The sequence below is a fragment of the Emydura macquarii genome, unplaced genomic scaffold (genome assembly GCF_026122565.2).
Source record: "Emydura macquarii macquarii isolate MOO-44397 ecotype Brisbane River unplaced genomic scaffold, CSIRO-AGI_Emac_v2 contig_1146, whole genome shotgun sequence".
Taxonomy (NCBI): domain Eukaryota; kingdom Metazoa; phylum Chordata; order Testudines; family Chelidae; genus Emydura; species Emydura macquarii.
In genome coordinates, this window is record NW_027131283.1 from 13,164,522 (window position 1) to 13,186,450 (window position 21,929).

The window sequence follows — 21,929 nt, forward strand, 5'->3', positions numbered from 1 at the left end:
CAAACATTTGAAAGTTTTCACCAATTCACACCTGATCTCTTTTAAGGGTAACCCATTCTTGTGTTCCCCACAAGCTTCATGAGGCAACGACTTGGAGGATTATTCCCTTCTGAGAAGCTGCAGAGAAATGAAACATCTGGAATAGCAACCAAAAGTAGGAAATAATTAAGAGAGACTTGGAAGCAGGGCCTTGAAGAGGCTAGGTCAGAATTAGCCGCAGGTATACAAAATATCTCCTTTGAAATGGTTAGTGATTGGGGAAAGATGTAGCAGCAAATGTTGCTTATTACCAGCCTGGGACCCTCTGTAGATCAGACTTCAGTGAAATGGTAATGTGAATATCTCTTAGGTCTTTCGGTGTACAGTGGTACAGTTAAGGGACAAACTTTTGGGGCATAATGTAAGGGTTTCCCTCCACCCCAAGTTTCTTACCTATTTTTAGCATATGGCTGGTGGCAGAAATTTGCAAGAAAGAAGTTTGAAGCAAGTGGAAGTTGCAAATGCCTATCTTAGAACAGATTTTGGCTCCTTTGGGTATAGATTTAGAAGAAATATAAATAAAAACACTATGAGTAGCTTTCCCAAAAGAGTGTAAATTATTATAAACATTAAAAATACTTTCCACTAGTCAGGCAAAAGACTTAGATGTAACAACAATTAGATCATTAAATTAGATGGATGTTTGCAAACCATCATATTGCTCTCTCCACTTGTACAGAATATCCCTTCCCCCTATTCCTTATGTGGTTTTGTCTATTTAGATTATAAACTCTTTGGGGAAAGAAGCATCTCTTAGGGTAGGTCTACACTGGAGCTGGAAGGTATAAATTCCAGCTTGAATAGACATACCCAGGCTTGCTGTGATTGAGCTACTGTAAGAAAAATAGTGTAGCTGCAGTGGTGGGACCAGTGGGAGGAGCCAGCAACCCCAACTACATACCTATTGTCTTGGATGGGATCATATTCAAGGCATCTAGCCCTTCCCGTCACAGCTACACTTCTATTTTTGGTGCTAAAGCTCATCAGAGCTACCAGAGGGGTGTTTCCTCGAGCTGGAAATTATACCTTCCAACTCAGTGGTCCTTTGGTACTATCTTATTGCAAACTAATGATGATAATAATTAATAACAAAAGACACTGAACAGAGTGTATTTGTTAATATAAAAATTCCTCCTTGTGATTCACTTACTAGCTCTAATGTTCTCAAAGTCAGCCATTTCTTTATCAAGTGCAAAGTTGTGTCTACAAAATTTGTATCTGCCACTTTTTGAACCGGTAACTATTCTAGACACAAATCTGAGTAGTGGCCCTGTGAAGGTATAAGGGATACCATTCCTCTGGGGTCAAAGGCTGTGCCCGCTGCACCTGGGAAAAAGACCTGCAACTTAATTGGCTGATCCTCATAAAAGAAGGTAGCTGGAAATGGAAGGGGGAAGTGTAATGCCTGCCAGAAAACTGAGGGGCCAGGGGCTGTGGGCCCAATGGACTGTGGCTTGAGCAATTACAGTGAGGAACTGCTCCAAGAAATAAATGGACAGAAGGGAGACTGTGGGAAGTCCTGTTATCACTAAGGTTCGGAGCTAAGAGCCAGGACATTTTGGGTTGATGAATTACAGGAGTGAAGGACAGACCTGCGGAGGGATTACTTTACCCTGTGCAGACTTTGAGGGAAGAGTCTGGGAAGCTTTTGATCTCACTTTCTTAAGAAGGCTTGAAATAAAAGGGACAAAAAAAAAAAAACAACTAATGGATCCATGGATTCTGTGAGAGGGCTTCAGACAGAATTTCTTCAGTTAGGGAACTCGCTCAGTCTGAGCAAGTCCTGAGGAGGAGAATGCTATAAGATAGGCCTCAATTATTTACATGCCCCTTCAACTACGTGGTTGTGGGTGGGTGTCAGGTGGTTAAAAGTGCTTGTGTTTAGAGTTATGCATGCAATTAATTTTACAGGGGCAAAAATTCAAGCACAACATTTGCAACTGCAAGTTGCACCAGCAAAGATTTTTGCCGGGACTCAGCACATCTGAAAATTTCTTTCACTGTGTTAGTATGCAGCTTAAGTAATTAAAAGTGAAATTTTCTCTCTATTCCACAACTAGCTTCTTCATGTAATTTTTTTCTTCTTGGCATATACACACACCTACTTGCAGTGCTTTTAATCTTTTCCCTTTCTGAGAGGATGACATCTCCTGTTCCTTTTAATTTGTCAGAGAATGGTATGTATAAGGTCAAAATATTCTGACTCACTCATGTTTGGGGAAATATAGGAGATGTGTGAGACAGTTCTTAGAGCTGGGAAGAGTCATTACAAAACTTTTTTTGTTCAGATCTGAAATTACACATAATCATTGTGATGTTTCTTTTACTCCTGGGAGAATTCTGCACCAAAAAAAATAAAAATTCTGTGCACAATGTTTTGAAATTCTTCAAAATTCTGTATATTTTATTTGTCAAAATAACATGATATAATCATGCCAGTTTCAATTATTTTGGTAATATATTTCAAAATACCTGTCAGCAAGTATGTCTGTAACAATACAGACAACAAAAAAAGATTCAGGAAATATTTTTTGACTAATGGATTCCTTACTAGGCATATTATTACAGAACTTGATGTATTTTTGATAACAGTTATCTTCTGTTTTAGTGAAATTAAACATTTAATTTAAACAAAGCCATTATACAAAAGTATATTATACAAAAGTTTTGTAACAACCTGGCCTAAGAGGGTGCTAGCATCCTTAAGAATTTTTATGTGTCTGTCATGTCTTGTCCAAGTTCAAGCTTATATGGTTATTGTAAGGTTTTTAGGTCACGCCACTGTAGCAGGAGGGGGGGTTGGTGAGTTACCAGTAGTTTAGTTGTAAGATAGCAGGTGGTTAGCATGGGGAAGGGAAAGCCGGGGTAAAGTGAGAGTCAAGGCAAGTGTGTGTTTGTGTGGATTGGGTCGTGTACATGGTTTGCCAGCCAACACCCCTTCGTCTCCAGTGGTGATATACACGCCCCCATGCCAGGCACAGGAGTGCTGAGGGTTGAAGGTGGGAGTGGAAGGGGGGTGGTTTCAGACTCATGTATGGGCAAAGACATTACATGTATACGTAATTAACACATTTGAAACAGCATTTTGGTGGAAATCAGAAATTTTGCATGAAAAAATAAAATTCTGTGGGGAACATTAATTCTGCTCAAATTCTGCATTGCACATTGGTGCAGAATTCCTGCAGGAGTATTCTTTTTCCAGGGCTACTATGTAGTTTTCCAGGATCACAGTTGGTGGCTATGACCACAATAAATTAGGTCATATGTACCTTCTCTGCCTGATGAATCAGTCACATTCCAGCTTAGTTTCCATCTGAGTCCTAAATTGAGATTGTCTTTGTAGATGGTGAACGTATCAGTAGCTGTGATGCTGCTTGCCTCCTTCACTATCTGCTGTCTCTTCATATTTGTAGGAATACGTCTGTGGACCTGCTTCTCCACAATTTTAAACAGCACTAACCCATTATGCAGTTTTGACAAAGGGGAAATAGTAAGAGATATTGTATTTATAAGGGCACTGGTGAGCTTTTCCCCCCACCCCACCTCTGGAAATGACCCACACCTGTTACTGCATTCAGTGTACCTGTTAGAAAAATGGTAGCTGATGATCTTAGCTGATTGGAAACTTTTAAAACTATTTCTCGTTTTATCCAAAGACATTTATCAGTTGGTGGAATCATGTTTTACCAGTTTGCTGTATTTATAGCGTCCTGAGCCTCAGGCATAAAAGTTGCTGGTAGTGGATCGAACCAATGGAAAGTGACAGAGCTTTGTTTCCTCTAAGAGGCAGGCAGCCATTAGTTACTTTATACGCTATCTTCCTTTAAGAGCTAGCGGCTCAAACTACTTCATTTAGAATAGAGTAAAAGCTAATGTTAGCAACATCACAGAAGTATGGGTGCTATCTTTTTTTTAATTGCAATACTGGGGTGCTCAGACTCTGCCCATCTCAGGGAGCTGTTAGTATGCTGTCTGAACCCCTTTTTGATAAATCTGAGCCTATTTCAGCCACTCTCATTTTCAGTATGGAGAAAGCACAACTTAGGGAAGTCATGTAACCTTTCCATCCCTCTGCTGACCTATCTGTAAAATGAATGTTACTTATTTCAAATAAGTATTCTTTACTGATTGTAAAGCATTCCAAGATCCACGACCGGAAAAGCAAATTATCATGTTTTTTCTTCCCATCAAGATGAAGATTTTGATGTGGAATCTGTAGTTTCAGTGAGCCAGACGTCTACATCAATGCTCTGAGGCCAGTTGAATGCTGCACCATAGAACTTTGTGGTTTACATTTCGCTGGTAGGAGGCTAATTGACCAGTAGAAAAGAAAGTCATTGTGCTGGACAAAGGGTCTACAATTTTGCATCACACACCACCAGATAGGTGCAAATCTTTTCACTGTCTATTCAGTGCTCTCTAGTACTGTAAATTACCAAGAACCACATGTAAATAGACCTCCACTAAACTCATTTTCACAGGCTTTGGAAACAATCCTGCTCTAGTCTCTAGCTAGCTTAATCTACAGGAAGTCTCTAGCTGGCAGAGAACCATCAATTTTAAAACTGAAAGTATTATGGATTTTAGGAATAACCTGCTTTTTCCCAGTGAACAGCTCAGTGGTAGGATAAGGATGCCAGTTGACATGTTACTTTAAAAAAATGTCTGATTCTGTCCAGAATAAATTGAATTCAGGGGCAATCTAAATAAGAGCCCCGAGGGCTTCTCCCTGCACTTTCTTTTACTGTTTTTCAACATGCTTCTTGTTTAATGATGAAAAGTGCTGTTTGTGCTTGCAATCACGGCAGCAGGTTCTCCCAGTGCAATGGCAATGCACTGCAACTATATGGAAGGGGAGGACCAAGATCTACGTTTTCAAGGAACAGCTTTAAACCATTTATTTTTGCGTGTGTGTGTGGGAGAGAGAGGAAAAAAATCATAAACGAACTTGTTTAGATACAAGTTCATTAGTGGAAGTCCATTTATAGGAATTACAGTGCAGTGAAACATACAAGAAGCAGGAAGCCTTTAGGAAATCTCCTGTCTTAATAGACTGTCCTAAAGATTCCCTGTGCTTAGAGAGTACACGTTTCTGTTCTATCTCTATTAAGAGGCCACTTCTGTTAAGCAGTTGATTTTTTTGTCAGCCCTTTGTGTGGCCATTTAAGATAGGTTTCATTGCACTGATGAAGGAATGAAGTATTTATAAGATTCAGTTCTCATTGTCCCTAGCTAAGGTGACAGGAAGGAGAAGATGATGACCTGGAGAAAGTGGTGGCAGGAGAAGACAGAACAACTAGTGCAGTGGAAAGGAAATTGCTGACCCACCTCTGACCTTTACAGAAGAGCTTAAACCATTTGGAAAAAGTCCTTCCTAGTTTAGACAATATATAGTAGAAAACAGAACACTAAAACCTCTTGGCCATTACTTTATTCTAATAGCAATTTCCCACTGTAACTTTGTTGCTTTTCCTTAAACCTTAGGCCATGATTCAAGGCCTAAAATTTTTCAGGTCAGCGGGGTGATCAAAGTGCCAGACGTTCATTATGTTGCCCAGTTATGAGGATTAATGAGTTGATGTTTAACCCCTTATTTTCAAAACCCTAAGGAATTCTGCTGACCACCCACAACTCTCCTTGAAATCAGAGGGAGTTGCAGGTGATCAGTAACTTTCAGTGTGTGAAATTCACCCTTGTGCAGGGAGTCAGCATAAAGCCTACGTACAACTTAAATTCCACTTAAGACCTCAAAATAGGGATTCAGTAGGATTTAAGTGGTCGAAAGGCCTTGTATTGACCTTCTCGACAGGTATGAACTTCACTAATTGAGTTGTATGTAAATATTTGAGTAAAATTCTTATTTTAATATATTGTGTTTAGGTGGAATCCAGGCTTTGGTATTTCACTGTCCAGTGATGGCTATGATCTACCATTCTACAGTTCTGAAAGACTTGTTTGTGCCACTGTCAGAAGCAGAAGGGGCCTTTAGATATTAACCTTGCCAGTTGTACACAGGACATCGCCTAATGTAATCACTGAAAATTAACATGATGGGAATAGTTGATTAATATCCTAAATATGGTATGTGCGCCAACTCCATTAACTGTTAACAGCACTTGAGCACAGAAATCTGCTTGCTCTTCATTACTTTGAACATTTTATTCTTGGACGTCGTGATCACTTATGTAAATTGTCATAAACTGATACAGATGCTTTAATATATTAACTGGAGATTTCTGCTATAATACTTACCTTGCTGAGAGAGGTGTGGTGATTGGGAGGCTTGTATGTGCCATCTCACAGGATTTCTCCCCTGTGTGGTGCACACACAGGAATGGTGTAAAACTAAGAATGCAGAGGGAAAAACACTGCTAAATAAATGCAAAATCTCTCTCTCCCTTTATGTATAGCCAGTCTCAAATCAAACAGAACAGGTGAGAGGCTTTCATGTATGCGACACTGAAAACTATGAGAAATCTGCAGCCCATGCTTTCAAAAATAACTGGTCAGATGATTTGGTTGGCATGAGGAAGGTTTTAGAAGCATCCTATTAATTTAACTTCTCAAGTGCTGCATACACATGTAAGGTGAATGTGGCAAAATATTGTAGTAACGTTTATTTTCTTGATATGCCCCTATTTAAGTCTGGCGTAACACAGGGACCTAAGAGCTCTTCCATATTGCAGCAGCAACATCCTATTTTTGTGCTGACATTTGGATTTTCAAACTATGCTCCTTTCCCTTTCTTTCTGACATAGAGAGAGAAGTTGAAATTAAAGATGGGTGCCTAAAGTTAGAGTGCTATTTAAACACTTTAAATAAAACTGGTCTGATAGTCACAAGTGAACACCCCCAATTCCTACTGAAATCAAACTAGACTTTTTAAAGATAGTGATCTCTTTTTTTTTCTTATGATGTTACATTAATACATTAAAATGCACTCAAGTAAAGCAGTCTGGTAAAACCATGCACTCAAATAAAATGCAGGCCCTTATTCATTTTTCTGTGGGTTAACAGTAACCAGTCTCCAAATGAGATTCTTCTGACTTTTTTCTTTCCTTTTAAAATACATCCTTGTAATATTTTGATAAATAACAGTATCAAGTGTATTTCTACCTCCAGACCTGTTCTCACACCATGCTATGGAACTATTACATAGACTGCTGCTCATCCAATGAGAAAAAAGGTCAGGAGATGATCTGCCAGGCTCAGACCTAGGCTGACAGAGATTGAGTCGTGTTGAGTGATGGCTACTTTTCCTATCTCTAGAGATTAAAAGTAGCTTCATCTACCATGGAGCTTCCATTCTTCTGAAGCTTTCACCCTCTAAGTTATGCTGTAGGTGATTCAATGGAATGAAGCCAAGTAAAATAGAGAATAGAGGAATCAGTTAAAAAGGAAATTGGCATGGATGGTACTCAAAATAGAACTGTGTGTCAATAACACAGTGGAAGTAAGCATTTCCCAAACTAAATAATCAGGGCTGAGTATTCAAACCTCTCAGCCACCTTTTATAGGTCATTGGTTCAGCAAAGAAAGGTCAGATATCACCAGCACAGTATGGTGTCCCTATAAGCATTTCAGAATGTAATGCCACTTTGATGTTGGGTCATAAAAAGCATTTCACTATTATGGAGAAGAGTTGTACTGGTCTGGTGTTCAAACTGAATGCTGTAATGATATGAAACTTTGCATTGCATGAGAACCTGAGGAAATCTATCTAACAGCTGTATATCATGTAGGTGTGTATGTGCCAGGGGCTGAGAAGTTAACCTTAAAGAGTGGTTTGATACTGGAATTTCTGCCTTTGGGAGACTCCAATGTCCACATGGCTAATAACTGGAAATAAAAAAACCAATTATAGACACACCAGTATGTCAGAGTAGCAAAGAAAAAACACAATACCAACTGCAAGCACAGATGTTTTAAGCAGAATACAAGGGCTTCCTGTGCCAGGCTTGGGCCACCTTCTCCTCTCACACCGGTTTAACATTGATGTAACTCCCTTGACTTTAATAGCACTAACTCCTTTAGACTGGTATAAATGAGAGATCAGAATCAGGCCCTTTGTTTCTACCAGCAGAACACTGAACTATGCCACGTTACAAGCCATTCTGATATTGTCTCGTAGCTTTCATCTTCTTATGGGAGTTCTAACACAATATGTAACTTTTTTAGCTTTCCAAATTGTAATGCAGTGCTTAGAGTTTAGAGAATAAGGTGATGCTGAGCTGTGATGTACTAAAATTGCAGAATGGCAGGAAATTGATACATTGGGATGAGGTTAGAGTTAATAAAGAATGATTTGCTTGTATCTCTTTTAACACACCATAAATCAAACTCAACATATTTAGGACTCGCTGCCTAGCACTACTAGGTGGTTTGAATGTGATTCTGACTTTCTATCTCATGGTTCAAGATGCTGCTGCCACAACATGAGTAAGACTGGTACCAATAAATTGCCAGTGTTGGTTAGATTGAAATGGACTTGTGCTGCATCTAGAGGGAGTTTGAGTCCAATACAGCACTGAATTCAACTGTCAGCAAAATATCAAAGAAGCAGGTCCTAACTGGCAGATTTCAAGACTAGACTAGTCTCCTCCCCAGTATCGTTGGAGGAGAATCCTCATTGTGAGGTATTCAGCAGGAGGTGAGTAGAACTCGGAAACAAATTGAAAATTTTCTGATGTCTCAATTTGGATGAGTGGAGACTGAGGTGTCCCCCTTGGTCTGAGTGGGAAAAGGGAAACAGTTTATGATGGCTTGCTCTGTTATGATTTTTAAATGGGATAAGGGGTAGAGAAATACAAGAACACACAAATAGTAAGAGAATAGGCTTCAAAACTGGGGGGGAACACCTAAAGTCCCTTTTCCTTTTTTAAGGTTTTTGTAGTGAGTCTTTTTGATGCAGCATACTGAGCCCCCAAAATCAAGACCTACTACTTTTCTTCATTTTATGAATGAGTAGACTTGCTTAATGGAGGGGGTGTATGACTGAGATCCTGGTAATGTTACCAAGGGCTAAGAGAAGAAGCCATTCTCTTTTTGTGACATACTGTGTATGGCTGGAAGCATGTAAAGCAGCTTAGGAAAATATTGCAGTAAAAACTGAATTTCTGAAATATTGCATCTTTCAGCAATACTGTGAGATTTTAAAAAGTAAATCACGGTACCCAGAGAACATATTAGGTCATTGTTCGGTTTGTTTGGTGTTTCTTTTTTTAGAGAAAGAAATAGGTTTTCCACATCCAAAGAAATAACTTTTCAATGTTTGTGCCACTGTCTCTGGGTAGGCTGCCTCTTCTGAGACCCTTTTCAGTCCTCTTTCAAGTGGTAGGACAATGCCTCTATTTCTCTTCAGGGTGGGACCCTGTGATCCAACCACTCTCCAACTGGATGTTTGGTTACACCAACCCAGGGTTGCCAGCTGTGTAACATAGCTGGCCCAGTGGACTTGGCAGCTGCACAAGTTCCCTTCAGGAACCTGAAGGAGCAGAGAAGCAGATTCTTCAAAACAAAGTATGATTTATATGCCAAAAAGTATACAGCCCTCAAGAAATGGATTTAAAATAACAGACTTAAAATAAACAAAAATGCTTATCTATGCTTGACGCCCCCTTCAATTCCCTGGGTAGAGATGACTTAGCCTTAATATACTCCTTTCTCTTGGTAACCAAGTTTCAGCTTCCCCACTGCAGATCTCTGATTCACATTCAGTGTCTCTGTGTCAGTCCGCAGCTGCTGGCAACTTCCACCTCTTCTGTAAGGTGGGTCCTTTCAGTGACCAGTGTCATTTGATCTCTTCAGATTCTCAGGCTTGGCAAACAGCCATGTTGCCAGGGTTGGTGCTGAGGAGTCCTTCTTGATGGCTGTAAACCTCGCTATTGTGCTTGAGGGGACACCCCTTACCTAGGCCACTGGGTTTTACCTTTTCTGCCTGCTTTCTTTAACCTTTTGATCTAATTATGCTTTCAGGCAGGGTAATATCACACACTGAGGGGCAGATGATATCTATACAAATATTTCCAAGTTTTCCACAGTTTAAGTATTACCCTAAAACTGAAGGAGATGTTACTGACTCTGTCCAAATCCTGGAGCTAAGCACTTTTTATTAGACCACTGTTGGTGGGAGGAACAGAAATGAAATGGAAAAATAGTCCTGTAAAGCATTTTCTGCACAATGAAGGCGTTTAACTTTGTTACTAGGGCCAACCGGTCTGTGCGTCATTCCATATCATGGTATGTTATTTTTGCTTCTGGATAGTGGCTGATATTTTCACCAATTAAAAAAAAAAAAGAGAGAGATTAGCCTTTTCCCTTTGTTAAAGGGACAGGAACCATATGTCTGCCCAGCCAAAGGAACCGAATAACACGTCTTCATTTGAAGGCTTTCACCATGCCAGCAGCCTGCTTTGTTGACCCCACTTTTAGTTTCTCTGATTTAGTTCACTCCCTGGAACCAGCCTTCTGACAGTGTTCAGTGTTTATTCACTAGTGAGGAGTGGAACAGGGAGAGTAAAGCCTTCCATGCTGATAAATGGAGCCAGCAAGTCATTTATGATTCTAGCAGACATTTCTGTATTTGGGGTAAGAGGTTTTGAAGTTAGTCTTAGAACTAACTATAGTTTGAGCCATTTCTGCATATTAATGAATCCAACAAATATTGATTACCATTTATGCTGCAGAGCCAGAGCAGCTATCAAAGAGCAGGCTGAATTCTGTTCTGCCTCACATGCCGTCCACAAAATGTTAAGCTAAGTTTGGACTGGAGGAAAAACACAACATAATTTTCTGATCCCAGTTTGCGTTTGCAACACCAGCAGTTAAGAAGACAAAGTGGATACGGAAATCACAGTCAGACTAGCTATCCATAACCCTTCAGTCTTTTTTGTACAGTCAGTATTTTGAGTGCTGATGCAATTTAAGGATTATATGAATTTTTTCTACTTCCAATAAATGCATGACCATTTAAGGATTATTATTAATTTTTTAAATACTAACATTATATTCACTATTGTAGAAAAGAGTCCCTGCACAGAAAAGCTGACAATCTAAACAGAAAATAATAGAAATGAGAGATGGAAAAGACCTTGTGGGTCACCTTTTCCACACCTTCTCTCACCTTCCAACTAGTGCAGTATATTTGGAAAGCTGTGTGGTCAAACTCAGAAGCAAGACTAAAACAAAAGAAAGGTGGAAAACAAAAAAAGGAAGATGGACTATAAAGAGAATCAATGGCAATTATGATGCTAACAGACTACGGTCTTTCTCTCTTGTGCCGCCATACCCAGCAGTATTGTTATTTTTACTTTAGAGATGGAATATGCCGGGGGGGGGGGGGGGGGGGGGGGGGGGGAATAAAAAATAGTAGGGCTTGACCATGTTGTTTCTGAGTGCGTGATATATTGCTGCAGTGTGTGGCTATATTATTTTAGTTTTCACTTCCTGGGTTAGAGAAGAACTTCCTGTTAGTGCGTAGCACTAATTATGACAGACTTTTTTGTTAAAGTGCTTTAAGGGATTTAATGACTCTAGGGACACAAAGGTTTTTGTTGTATATTTTTTATATTCAAAAAGTGAATTCTATTTAGAGATCATATTCTGATCCACATCCAAACTGTTCCCAAAGTTTGGGGACTTTCAGAGGAGGAGTCTTGATTCCTGGCCATCTCTAATTCTATTGCACTTTTAACTGCCTTTCTGTCTCCAATGGGAATTCCAACCATGCTGTGAAGGCAATAGTAAGAGGTGTTTTAAGGATGTTTAATAGCTAATACAAGAGATGAACACGTAACAGAGATGAAAAGCTATTCTACTACATCCACCTAGGGGCTGAGGACAAAGAATTAACTGAATATTGAGCCATCAGGAGCTACAAAGACCAATACAGAATATACAGTTGCACTGAAAACATCAGCAAAACTGCTGAGTAGCCATTAATATTGTTACAGAATGTTACATTTAGAAGTAGAGGACATCCTATAAATAGGACCGTCGGCAGTTGTATAGGTGTCTTAAGAGAAGAATTGTCACTTGTGAATTCAGTATCATGCAGGATGAAATGTTAATGAACCAGCTGTTGGAAAATATTTCATTTCTACATAGTCAGAAATGACTGTGGGCAGAACTGAAGCTTATCCTGTGGATGGCAATGGTTCTGACATAAAGCCCCACCAGATTAACTAGTTACTGTCTAAGTGAGACTTGGAATAGCCTGTCAATCCAAGGTGACATATTTGGGAGAAGTAGAGCACCAAGGTGTGAGTTTATGCACATACTGCTCATGAAGGCCACGCCATCATGCCTGTCCCTAAAAGAAGGATGTGCCAAGATTAGCCCTTCTTCAGGGCTCCTTAAACAGAACTCCCTGCAGTCTTGCTCATCCACTTACAGCCCTTCCTAGGGTCTGTTTTTTTTTTTTTAAATTAATACACAATTCCAAACACACAAATCTTCCACGCAGTCTTAAACTGGACACAGCCTCCCAAGATAGTGTCTCTTTCTGCTGTCTGAGCTGCTGGAGAAGATGCAAATACTGTCCTGCCTTCTCCAAAGGAGAAACAAATCTTGCAGCTTGGTCTTCTTAACCAGCCCCAGTCCCTTCTTCAGGAACTACTGTAGGAGACCTCCCCCATAGCTTTACTCCACAGTTCCTTGTAGCTCTGTCTGCAATGAACTCCCTCTGACACTTACAGCCCAGGTGTGGCCCTGCCCCCTTAATTGGCTCAGCTGTGAGCACCTGCTCTAGAACAGGCGAGCTGGATCTATTTTTAATCAAAGGGCCCAGTCATCCTGTGACACCATCCCAGCTGGATACCATTATTTCACAAAGGCATGTTTTGTATCTGCATGAATGATGTGAAGGGGGAGGGAGTGGCTATGTGATCTTAGATTCCACTAATCCAAAAACCTCCTGTAAGAGTGCAGGGTTTAGCACCGTGGAGGTTGTTCTCTTTCTGTCAGACTGCTTTTGAGGGGTGAAAATTGCATTAGGAGACCCAACAGCTTGTGCTTCCCTGTGCCTGTTTGGTTGTTTCATACTATGACTGGCATCAAGACACAGTAGCAGGAGGGTTGTTTGAGAAAGGGGGAAACAAATCTGACACCTGAGGTTACCAAGAAAGGGATCCTTATAGCCTAGATCTATCACAATTGCCAAATATTCAGCCACTCTGTAGGAGATGTGGCAGAAAGTGGGAAGCAGCTTTGAAAGGTTTTTTAATATTTGGAGGTGGTGGCATATAAAAAAGATTTTCATCCCAGCTGAATAGTGTGCCTGAAATAGTCACTTTTAGACTGTGTCTGTTCGCCCTCCCTTACTCCCTAGTGATAGTCTAAAACCCCTGCCACCATGCTGTGGTTCTATACTCTGACATGCTGCCTTTGCCTGTCCCCACATGGAGCAGGACACAGAGATGGAATAGACTTGGCACCAGCACAACAGTAGGGACAAAATAGTGTGTCTGGGTGTGTTCACAGTAAACTCTCAAAGGTAAATTTTTCAAAAAATTATTCCTATGTTGCATGTGCAGAATATCCTATGACAAGGCTTAAAGCACAAGCAAGTAACATTTGAATGTTCTTTATCTGGGTTGAAGTGAACTGTGGTACAAAGAGATAACAAAGAACCAGGACTTAATGGGCAGGGAAGAGAAAATGATGAGGATGCTGAGGGAGAACATGGACAGTGTGAGAGGGGGAAGAGGGCAGAAGTATTTGGGGGAAGAGGGGAGAAGAAAGAAGGAATGTGGAGGAAGAAAAGTCAATTGGGGGTGGGAGAGAATGATGAATGGAAAGAGAAATTGAAGCAAGAGGCCAATTCAGACAAGGAAGTTTCTTGGAGTAAAAAGAAGTGATGAAAAGAATGTTTTCAAAGAGAAAAATCTGCAAAACTGCAAAGAGCAGAGGAGGGAAACAAGGTGGTGAAAAAGACTAAAGAAAAGATGCACAGTACAAGGAAAGAAATGAAAGCAAAATGTAAATAAGATGAGAGAGAAAAAAAGAAAGAGGACAGTACATTCATATTTTTTATTTTATAAAAATGTTGATCCAGGAACATGATAAAATCCCATGTTTTTCTCCATTTGGTTGTGTCTACAGAGACACACATACTAAATACTGGGACAGATATATACTTGCATTGTAGCCCTTAATGATTACCTGTTCTGTTTATTCCCTATGAAGCACTTGGCATTGGCAACTGTCAGAAGACAGGATCCTGGGCTAGATAAATATGGACTATTGGTCTGACCCCGTATGACCGTTCTTATGTATTGCAAATGTGAATTTATACTCCTGGGTCTTTCCATTGAGAAACACACAAGCAAATTTGGGAAGGGGTGAGGCAGTTTTCAAACTAAATGGGCCCATATTCACCAAATCTATCCCTTGTGTTGTGTACATGACATTTCAGTACTCTTCTTTCATAAGCAAGAGGTTTATATAACACAAAAGCCAGTATGTTTGGGCAGTTTTCAGTAAATGCTGAGCAAAGAGATGGCAATACTTATTAGATAACTCTTACCAGGTACAGTAGAGATCAAGGCCATCATGTTTCTTCTCAGGTTTTAAAACTTTCATTTGGACTTATGCTCCTCCTTGGAGGAGAAGAATTTCCTGGTTGGCTGAGAGTTTTATGTCTGTTTTTTCTTGTTTCTTTTAGGGAGCTCTTGCTGTCTGTGGCTCTCGGCCAGGTTTTGTCCCTTCTTATCTGTGGCATTGGCCTGACCAGCAAGTATTTGTCAGAGGATTTCCATGCCAACACTCCTGTTTTTCAGAGCTTCCTCAATTACATCCTCCTATTCTTGGTCTACACTACTACACTAGCTGTCAGACAAGGTAAGTACCGTTCTCTGGAAAGGAGATAGCTTCTGTAAGCTATTTTGTAGAATGTAAAACAACAAGAGTTCTGTGGCACTTTAAAGACTAACAAATTTATTTGGGCATAAGCTTTCATGGGCAGAAACCCACTTCGTCGGATGCATGAAGTAGAAACTTCAGTTAGGTAGGTATATATACACATGCAAGGATGGGTGAGTTACATCACAGAGAGGAGGGCAAGTGTTAACAAGGTGATTCAATCAGGGTGGATGAGTCCCATTCACAACAGTTGATTGGAAGGTGTGAATGCCAAAAGAGGGAACATTGTTTTTTGTAGAATATAGTCGCTTTGGGCAAAATTTTCAAAAGCACCTAAATCCTGTTTTCAAAAGCATCTAAGTCACTCAAGAGCCTACGTCCCCTTGCCTTTCATTCAATTCAATTTAGGCCTAAATACTACAGCCTAAATTCCAGTGACTGTCTCAGAGCCTAGATACCTTTTGAAAATGAGCTTTGGGTTCCTAAATCAGTGAGGTGCTGCAGCGCTAAGCACTGCAACACCTAAATACCTTTTTAAAAACAAATTTAGGCCTAAGTCGAATTGAATGATGCTTTTAAAAATTTTACCCTTACTGACATTCTTATTCTGTTTATATTAACTGATCCTTTTTTCCAGAACACATCCTTTCTGGATGAAAGGAAAAAGCAAACTTTCATTGAAAAGGAGTAGATTACTAAATAATAAACACAGTAGTGTTGTGGGAAAGCAAAAAGAAAAATCTGTATCCTTCCTGCCTAAATATTTTCTTGGGAACATTCTTCTTGCACGTTCCTTCCAGTTTCTTGCATAACTACTATCACACAGTTTACAAAATTGTTATACCCCAAAAGTCTCATTTTCAAAAGTGACATGAGACTAAGCCTGGTCTACACTTTGCCGCCATCAGTATAGACATACCCTTAGGCTCCTAAGTGACTAAGGACTTTTAATGAGATTTGGGCTCCTAAGTCACTTAGGTGTGTTTGAAAGCATTACCCTAGTTTGGGGAGACAAGGTGGGTGGGGTGATATCTTTTATATTAAAAGTTACCCTGTGTTGGAACATATGACCTGTGGTGCCATTCCACATTTAGATTTAGAACACTATTAGCACATCTAGCACACACTGAGTTTTGCGACTGTTTAAAACTTTCTATCAAGAGCAGTGCTGAAGACACAATTCCCCAGAAGGTCCTAACACAGTTTGAAAATATAGTGTGCCAAAAAGGTATAGTTTTCTGGTGAAGGTATGAAAGTTTGGTAATTGACCCATCCACAGAGGGACAGGTATCTAGTCTAAAAGAAAAGAAAGGTTTAACTTTGTGGATTAAACTGTTGATACACAAGCTAATATTGAACGCACCCTAGCCAGGAATGATCATTCCAGTAAGAGACAGTCCCTGCCCTGACAAGCTTACAGGCTGACTAAACAAGAGAGATAAAGGGTCAGAGAATATAAAATGGAGATGCTAATATTTCCTGATGAGCAACTGAAGCACAGAAAGAATAAGTTACTTATCCAAGGTAACACTGGAAATCTGTAGCAGAGCTGGGGACTTCAGCCAAATGTTGCAGGTCCGGATGTAGAGGGATTTGGATGCATTCTCATTTCCTTCACTTAACCGTGTTGGGTGCCAGTGAGAAGAGCCTTCATGAAGTAAGCAGGCAGTGGGTAGGACTTGTTGCCAGGTGCAGCATTATTCTAGAAGGGAGGGCATAGGTGTTGAGGGAGGATGATCCTCTGGGACAGTGGTCAGGGAAGGTGTTTAAAGAGGGCTGCTGTTTAAAGTTGGGTCACAGAAGAATGATAGCAAGAATTGGAGGGCACCCACTGAATAGCCTGGAGCAGGGACTGCCAAGAAGGATTGGTTCGAATTGGCAGGATCCCAGAAAAATCCCAGTAAAGGAATGGACACAGAGGCAGGGAGCACGGTAATCCAAGCACATTCCATAATGTTCCTACAGAGCATTACAGCAGCACAGGGCCCTTTCATTTATTGGCCATTTAATACTGCTTTGTGACAGAACCCTGTTGGATTGAGATTCACTTACTCAGCGGATGGATCTAACGAATATTTATTAAGGCAAAACACTCAGCATGTGGTGGTCAATTACTTACAAGTGGGAAGCTTATTAGGATGATCTCATCACAGCCGCCTCCCGCACCAGCCAGTATAGCTTCAACCTCCCTTTGTTACACTAACTTATACATAGGTTTTTGTTACCTTTTCTTAGAAATATGTACGAGTCTCTCATTTCCATGTTAACTCTCCTCCCCTGTCAGTACAGGGTTAGTGTTAGTTCAAACTCGTTGTTTTTAGCTTTTTTTTAGTTACTTTCTTTTCTTCTCACAGACATGATGACTCTGCTATTTCTTACACATGCACAGTTCTACTTATGCTTACACTGTTAAACAGTATCAGAACAGACCTAAAATCCACAGTAGGTTTCTGTCGGTCCTCAATATGCCGGGTTGCCATTTGTCTCGGTTTTACCTGGACAGTCTGGTTTTTGGCTTCTGGGTCTGGGTGCCATTTAGGGTTGCCAGGTGCCTGGTTTTTTATTGGAAAATCCAGTCGAAAAAGAGACCTGGCAGTGTCTGGTCAAATGTAGTGACCGGACCCCAAAAGTGCAGTTACCATGGGGCAGGGTGAGGCACCAGATCATTAATCTGCACCAGCCCCTGCTTAGCCAGGAGCACCTCCTACCTGCAGGCAGGCTCCTTGTCAGGCTGCAGCAGCTCCATCCCAGCCCCAGAGTAGAGGGAGCCCAGCTGGGGGGGGAGGGAGGTGGAGACAATCCAAGGAATGACAGGGCAATGGGGGGGAGAAGAGGCAGAGAAGGGGTGGGGTCTCAGGGGAGAAGAGAGGGAGCAGGAGGAAGAGCCTTGGGGTCCGGTTACCAACAATTAGAAAGGTGGCAACCCTAGGGGCGTTGTTCCTAACAAGCCCAACATTGCCTTTTGCTTATGTATTTATTTAAATTCTTTATTTGTGTGTGCTTGACTAAAGCAGTTTTTCTAGCAGCTCTAATTGTTTGGCATCATTAACAGATGAAAACCACATAGCAATTATATTAATTTTGTATAGGCTGACACAGTTCTGAGAGCTGGAACATCAGAAAGCTTCTTCTACTCCATATGCAAAATTTAAGATTTCTTAAATGACCCTATCTTTCTCTTTCAGAAATCAAACCATCAAAACTTCTTTAGAAATCAAAAATAACTTCATCCCTATTTTTTCTTCTGTTTTCTCTCTGAGTGGATAAATGGATTGGGAAGAATATACAGGCACAGAAGCATTCACTTGAGAAGCTAAACAGAATTTCATTGCAGAACTGAAACACTTGCTTCCAGTAACTTCTTTGGGGGCATCCTTAACTTCCCTGGATGTGACTCCTGTTTCTTTAATGAGCTCTTCCAAATCTAGATTTTCCCTGAATCCCCTTTGAACTGGCCTTCTCTGACTGTCCACCATCTTTCCTAGTAAAGGGGGAAATCCTTTTTACTGAATGGCCCATTTCTATCTCCAGTCTCACTAGCCTCTGTGTTCACTTCCTTTTTTTTTTTTCCTACCCAGGTCAGCCTTCCTGCCCCCACTCACCCTCTTACCTGTTAGGGTGGCACTGCTAGTCCAGCCACAATGAATAGTTCCACCCAATAGATCACTGTGGAACTGTATCACCCATTTTAACTTCCTTTTTGAGCAAAATACTCAGGGCTAGATCTTCAGGTGGGGTAAATCAGCATAGCTACATTGAAGACAATGAAGCCACACCAGTTTATGCCACTTTATAATCTGTCCCTGCTACTCTATCCTACATAGCAAAACACCATCATAAAAACGGCCTCGTGTTCTCATGACTCTACATTTTTCACAACAGCAGTTGGCTTGGATAGTTAGGATTGCGCTTTCTAGAAATGTTAGAAATCTGCAGCTATCTAGAAGAGGGAAAACATTGGTTTCCTGTAGAAGGAAAAGGTATGGGCTACTCCACGTTCCTTCTGGATATGTTTAAGGATCTAGCTGTCTGTCGGTCTTAGGTTTTCATAGGATGTCCAACACCTTCATATCTGAGTACCAGATACAGAATTTCAAATTTGCTTAAAGTACAATCTAGCTGAGACTGTTCTTTCCATCACTGGATATGGCTGCTCAGGCTTGGAGATCCTCCATCCTCCCTATGACAGAATTCTCTCTTTAACCTTCAAGCTTCTTCCGGGCCTAATCCTAAAAGATGCTGAATTCTTTTGCCCCAGTCCAGCAAAGCACTTAAGCATCTGCTTAACTTTAACTATGTGAGTAGTCCCCCATGGCTACAACTCCTATTAGGCAGTGACCTGATAGGGAAATCCAGTTTAATTTCGTATTGAAATGATTGGAAACAAAACAATGTGTGTCAGATATGTCCCAAATCAGTGTCCCAAAACAATTTTTTCATTTTGCTTTTTTCTATTGGGAAAATCAAATATTTTCAGCAAAATCAAGTGTTCCCCATAGAAAATTTCCATTTTTCAGAAACTGCCTTTTCCATCAGAAAATCATTCTCAACTCTCCCAATTATTTTGTTTGGGGGATTTTTGTGTTCACTTAAGTATTTTTTTTCCACAAAATCATATGTCAGCTTTCCATTTTCTATAACTTTAAGCTTATTCATTATTTACAATGCACACATTATAGCTAACATTAGTAACACACTTACTGAAGTACCAGCATTTAAGCATTAGGCTCTGAATTTTTTCTTTCAATTTCTTTGTGTGTATGTAGATAAATCGAGGTTATAACAGTAAACGTTATTAAAGCAACATCATATGATTATATCATTATGTATAATCTAATTGATTTTTCCAAAACTGTGATAGAGATTAATTAAATCTACAGCACGTAGTACTTCCTTCCAGGGTAACTTGGAACATTTTTATTTTGTGTGCCAAAGCCTATTATTTATCTTCTGTGTTGAGGGAAAAGGTTGTACCACATTTTATCTCAGCTCTGTCCCCTAATCAGAAAAGGATTCTGCTTAGTAGGATCCTTTCTAGACATTTGTGGCTACTCATTTGTGTTAGAGGTGATTACAAAATGAGGGCAAGAGAGAGACTTAATGATCCTTCTGTCAGTGAAATGGAGCCATGAAAAGAAACCTGGGGGAGATCAGTGTTAGCACCTGAAAAAGCAATAAATGGGAAACTGTCCACAGTGGACCAAGAGGTAAATGTTAATTGTCTGCAATCAACCCTATGGTGGAGGTATCAGCAGCTTGCAGGCAAAAATAAATTACTTCTAAAAGCCACCAAGTATGTTATAAGGGAATACAGTACATATACTAACACTGTAAAATAACTAAGGGATGAGAGAATAGTAGGTATCTATTTTGAACGGAAGGGAAAAAATATCAAATAATCCCAGAGGGCCGGATTCTGCCTTTATTCATACAGAGTAGCACCTTATTCTGCAATGATTTAAATAGGACAATTTGCTCAGTATGTCTTTTCCAGCATACATAGGGGTGGCAAAATCAGGACAATAACTTGCTAATTCAGAAGGGTTGTATGAATGTACATATAGCTGGATGAATCCTCCTTCTACCATCCTAAGTGATGAGGTCATGCCATATGTCAATGGAAATATAATTCTCCTTAGAGTCACTGTAACATCTTACATTTGACATATAAGCAGACTTGACCTGTGCCATGGAACAGTGAGTTACAGACTCCTGTGAGACTAGTAAGAGCTGAAGTCATTCCACATGTTTCTATCGATTTCCTTCTTGGATTTGACCTATGACCTCAGTGTGCAGTCTTAATGTGTGCATTCCTAATATACCTGCTACTCAAATGGGTCCCTCCACTTGTACAAACAGTGTGTTTGAATGAAAATACAACCTTTACAGAAGTCACTCTATTTCACTGTACTGTCCATCTGCTGTCTGATGAACAGTCAAAACAACAAAAAATGTCTTTTCTTGGTCAAGTGCATTCGAGTAATAAAACTGCATTTATCTTTTAACTTATGAAGGGCCAGATCCTATAGGTCAGATCACATAGGCTAGTCACTGGATATCCAAGGAACTTTCACCACAGTTGGCACCTCTGTTTAAACAGTTTGGGTCTCACATAATAATGTGGCTGGGACATGTAGGTGCTACATAAGGCTTATGACTAAAGCTGGACAGAACATTTTCAATAAAATGTAGATTTGTCTAAATAGGCTGTTTTGTCAAAGCCAAAACGTTTTGCGGAAGTAGGGCCCAAGCATAATTTTTTTGGGCCCAGTACAAACTTGTAACACAGACCCCCTCCCACACACATAATGGGGGTTGCAGCCTGGGCCAGTAAAGTGTACCCTTCTCTCCCCCTCCCCCCCCCCCCCCATGTGGGGGCCCTGTGCGGAGGCATATTGATTTGGATAAAGTTTTTGATGGGAAGGTTTCTGCGGTCGAGGACTCTCTAGTCACTTCGGGAGAGAGCGAGAGATCCAAATTGAAGAGCTCAGGTTTTCAGTTAAAAAATGAATGTTTCAATACAGGATCAGTTTTGCAAAAAATGTTCAAAAGGTTTTGATTTGGCTCCAGTGCAGAATGCAGACAATTTTGAAACCTCAAAAGTGGAGTTTTGCTCCTCTGACCAACTCTACTTGTGACAGCAGCAGTACTGGCCTCCCTCATGGGGCAGGCCATGACCCAACCCTCACACAGGACAACAGAACATGTTGCAATTTTTGTCAAAGGTTAGCAGAGCTCCCACTGCAGCAAGCAGTGCTCTTGACACCCAGGATGGATACTAGTCAAGTTAGACAAGATTCTTTCTGGAGCTCCCACTGCAAAAGGGCCCTTCCTCCTATCCCAATGCAGGGCTGTGCTTAAAGTCATAGTCTTACCCTGTATTTTAAAAAATAAATACCTAGACATGCATTACCACTTGGGATCAGCACCAAAATGACATCTTAGTATTTGGAATTCTCAACAATGTTTCATGTTCCCCCTACTGTGTGTTATTTTGTAGTCATCAGTGGATAGTGCACTTCCTGTAACTT

The 21,929-nt window shown here is 40.4% G+C and overlaps 1 protein-coding gene across 1 annotated transcript in view; it reads left to right on the forward strand.

The window, feature by feature from the left end:
* Positions 1 to 21,929, forward strand: part of SLC35F1 (solute carrier family 35 member F1) — a 339,461-nt gene that overhangs the window by 174,705 nt on the left and 142,827 nt on the right. Inside the window, exon 2 of the mRNA XM_067546648.1 lies at positions 14,702 to 14,877. Coding sequence (XP_067402749.1) covers positions 14,702 to 14,877 — 176 coding nt within the window. The remainder of the gene's footprint in view (positions 1 to 14,701; positions 14,878 to 21,929) is intronic.